This window comes from Tupaia chinensis, unplaced genomic scaffold, assembly GCF_000334495.1.
Source record: "Tupaia chinensis unplaced genomic scaffold, TupChi_1.0 Scaffold140218_1, whole genome shotgun sequence".
In the NCBI taxonomy this organism is placed as follows: Eukaryota; Metazoa; Chordata; class Mammalia; order Scandentia; family Tupaiidae; genus Tupaia; species Tupaia belangeri.
This window is the reverse complement of record NW_006200097.1, coordinates 2,661,731-2,663,421: the sequence shown is the minus strand read 5'-3', so window position 1 is coordinate 2,663,421 and position 1,691 is coordinate 2,661,731. Positions and strand designations below refer to the sequence as shown.

Here is a 1,691-nt window from a genome sequence, read left to right as displayed (position 1 = left end):
GCTGAACAGCAGCAATAATGGTGTAGGTGGCGGGGTAAATGGAGATCAGCAGCCGCCAGCTTCGACTCCGGGGGACCAGAGGAACTCAGCCCTGATTGCGGTAAGACACAGGTTTCTCATCATTCTGGCTGTGGTCCTGTGGCCTTTTGTGAACGCAGAGGTTGCCTTGGCCTCATGTAGAGTGGACGGCTGCGCGACGAAAAAGGCCGAGATGTCATCACTACCATAGGGTGTGTTGGTGTGGTTTTATACTCCCACTCAGCAGGTTCTATTGGTGCGCACTCTAGTTTTCCTCCACTTGTTGGGTTTGCCTTCACTGATAAGAAGCTTGAGTTTTCCAGAGGCTCTCTGGAGTCCACAGTTTGTAAAAGAGTAGGCTCCAAACTGGTAAGACCTGAGACACTGAGGAAGGCCCTGTGTCTCAAGGATCCCCTTGCTTTGGTTAGCCAGTCCTGATTAGGCCTAACAACTCGTTCTTCAGCCTGAAAGCACTTATCAGCCCAGCTGACCTTTATCAAAACCTTTTCCTTCTGGCCCCATTCTCCTCCCCTCCTCCCCCCTACCCCCAGGCAGTGGCCCTTTCTTGGTAGGAAGAACATAAATGGAGACCTGTAACACAGAGCAAATTCCTTGAGTGCCCTCTCAGTCAAAACCAAAATTAGAGGAAATATCCCCAAGATAGACGAGTGAGGAACTGTCTCTTAAGAGACCTACTCCCTGATTTCCTAAAGACCCTCCAGCCCCTCACCTCCACCTAGCTTCTTTTCACAGACACCCTCATCAAGCAGTGCTAAGGTAGAGCATTCCCTACGATAAGCAGGCACAAGGCAACTATTTTCACAGACACCATCCTAAGAAGTGCCTTGTCTTCAGCCTTGCCTGGTGAAAGGATATCATACCTAAAAGTTCCGATTAAGTTTCTGGCTTGAAGTTCTTTCTCCAAGTTACAGACACACCCATTCCAAGGGAATATTCCTTGAAACATTGGTTCTTGGTGCCAGTCCTGGTCAGGTGAAGGCCTGCTGTGTGTTGGTTTTCTCCGAAGCTTGCTGGGCCAGTGGTCTCTGGATAGAAGGTAGAACCTTGCCCTGCTTCTATGCAGCCCCATAGGCTTCATCTCTTGCTGAGTTCCATTGGGTTCCAGAAGTGCTGTGTCTGCCCAGAGCACAGTTCCAGTGTATACAAGCCAGCCCTAACAAGAGTCCCTACTGGAAATGGCTGTGGAAGTCCGAAAGGGCTCAGACAGCCCAAAGAAGAGGATGGCACTATGTCTCAGTCCTCCTCCAAAGGAGACCAAAAAGTTCTGGAGAGAGAGCATCTTTCAGCCAGGCCCATTAAATGCTTCCTTCTGAATCCCCTTATCCATGGCCTGAACTAATGGTGAAGTTTCCAGGAAACTCTTGGGGGAAGGACCATGCTCATGCCCACCCCCAACATACAAATTGGCTTGAGATGCCTAGAACTCCTTGATGCCAGCTCCACATGAAGAATAACTACAAACAATTAAACTGCCCAGTGTTCACCTTTTAATCCTTGCATACAGTTAGCTTGTGGGGTTATGTGGGAGAGTCAAGGCCTAACCCTCCAGCCATTTTTTTCTTTTTTTTTTTATCACCTGCTCTGTCCCCACCTTCTCCTTGGCATTTACTCGGAGAGTAGTGCGAGTTGGTTTTGTGAAAGAGAGATGCTGG

At 49.1% G+C, this 1,691-nt stretch overlaps 1 protein-coding gene across 1 annotated transcript in view; it reads left to right on the top strand.

Moving 5' to 3' along the window:
• Positions 1–1,691, top strand: part of MAML2 (mastermind like transcriptional coactivator 2) — a 403,472-nt gene that overhangs the window by 1,967 nt on the left and 399,814 nt on the right. The window contains exon 2 of the mRNA XM_006162588.3: positions 1–100. Coding sequence (XP_006162650.1) covers positions 1–100 — 100 coding nt within the window. The remainder of the gene's footprint in view (positions 101–1,691) is intronic.